The sequence below is a fragment of the Furipterus horrens genome, unplaced genomic scaffold (assembly GCF_987537825.1).
Source record: "Furipterus horrens unplaced genomic scaffold, mFurHor1.1.pri manual_scaffold_9, whole genome shotgun sequence".
Taxonomy (NCBI): Eukaryota; Metazoa; Chordata; class Mammalia; order Chiroptera; family Furipteridae; genus Furipterus; species Furipterus horrens.
The window spans coordinates 53,705,865-53,707,364 of NW_028327179.1; the positions used below are offsets into that span (position 1 = coordinate 53,705,865).

The window sequence follows — 1,500 nt, forward strand, 5'->3', positions numbered from 1 at the left end:
GATGTGTTGAATAAAAGCCTATCCATATGCCAGATAAACTTTAGGAACTCTTATTATCTCTTCTTTTACAGAAACTCTCTATTCTGATGTAGTGTGATTAAGGGCCAGAAAGCTAACTTCCTTAAATGAGACAAAATTTTAAGTTTCCCAGCTAACCCTGTAAATAAGAAATCTTTCTTTCAGATAGAAAATCAATTTCCTCAACTGTACAATTAATTGTAATTTAATGGTTTTTACTCTTGCTACTTCACTTCAAACAGTGACCTATACATTTGTTTAAGCAATAATAAAAAAAAAACCAAATGTGTTAGAGACACTACTAAAAATATTTTATCTATCAAATATATGTCCTGTGCATTGAAATTTTTCCAATTAATTTTTAAATCTTATAGAAACTCTGTTTTAAAAAATATCATATTTGAAATAATTTGAATGAATGCTTTCACAAAAACTGATGTTCCTATTACCATAATCATCAGTTTTAACAATTCTCCTAAATATACTCTCCATCTTTTTTCTTGACTTTAGATGTTAATAATATGGAAATATTTTTGATATAAAGAACATTTAATTACATCACTTTCCCTTCAACACACAAGTCACTTGATGATAATTATATTGGCCATTTCCATTGGTTGGCAGGAGGCTCATCCACTAAAGGTTCCCATGGTTTCCATCGTATGATTTTTCTCTCCAGACTTAGTTCATTTTCAGCCTGATGAATCACCTCTTCCATTTGGCCACCCTGAAGTTGGTCTTCTAATTTCTTAACATCTGGTTCTGCTTTAACCATATCCAACTTCTCATTTGTAATCTGTTCTGTGTACTTTCTATATGCTGCATTTTTAGGGATTTCCTCAAGAACATCAAGAATTTTTGTGTACAATATTCTTAGCCTCTCATGCGGACTCTCACGTACATCCAACCCCACAAGACCAGTAGTCTTCTTTAGCAAGCCCTCCATGACAGCGCCCTTCCTGATTCTTATAGATAGTTTCTATGTCCTTTTTTTATGCTGGTGTAGTTCTCAGTAAGTTCCTTGTAGCTTCCCTGGAGTTCTTTGTAGCTTTCCTGTAGTTCTTTGTAGTTCCCCTGGAGTTCTTTGTTGTTTCCCTGGAGTTCATTGTAGTTTTCTCTGAGTTTGTCAAGTTCCTTGAGCTTCCTCATTACTATTGTTTTGAATTCCATGTCTGATAGTTTGCTTACCTCTGTTTCATCTAGCATTCTTTCTGGAGATTCCTCTTTTCCTTTCATTGGGAGGTTGTTTCTGTGTCTCCCCATGTTGGCTGCTTCTTGTTGTTTGTTTTTGTTTCTTAGATTTGTCTGCTTTGATTTCCCACCTTCGTGGTATGGGATTTTGTATAGTAGACCTGGGGGACTCAGTGGTGCAGTCTCTTTGATCTCCTGAGCTTGATGCTCTTGGGACGCCCTTTATACCGTTTGTTTAAGCTGTCTTGTTGTATTTTAGTTACTCTTATGTGGAACCTTCCCTTTGGCTCA

At 35.4% G+C, this 1,500-nt stretch overlaps 1 protein-coding gene across 1 annotated transcript; it reads right to left on the reverse strand.

Annotated features, from left to right (window-relative positions):
• Window positions 1-613: 613 nt before the first annotated feature.
• On the reverse strand, window positions 614-964 carry LOC150001764 (NADH dehydrogenase [ubiquinone] 1 alpha subcomplex subunit 5-like). Its single transcript, XM_090286747.1, has 2 exons — window positions 900-964; window positions 614-782 (listed from the first exon to the last, which is right to left on the reverse strand). Exons 1-2 carry the CDS (start codon window positions 962-964, stop codon window positions 614-616), a joined length of 234 nt encoding a protein of 77 aa, XP_090142873.1.
• Between the last annotated feature and the right edge of the window lie 536 nt (window positions 965-1,500).

Bases quoted from the DNA above. Each gene is read 5' to 3' on its own strand.
- LOC150001764 (XM_090286747.1), bottom strand. From the start codon at position 964: ATGGAGGGCTTGCTAAAGAAGACTACTGGTCTTGTGGGGTTGGATGTA. The intron at 783-899 runs GAGGCTAAGAAT...TATGGTTAAAGC, and splicing joins GTACGTGAGAGTCCGCATGA to AGAACCAGATGTTAAGAAAT.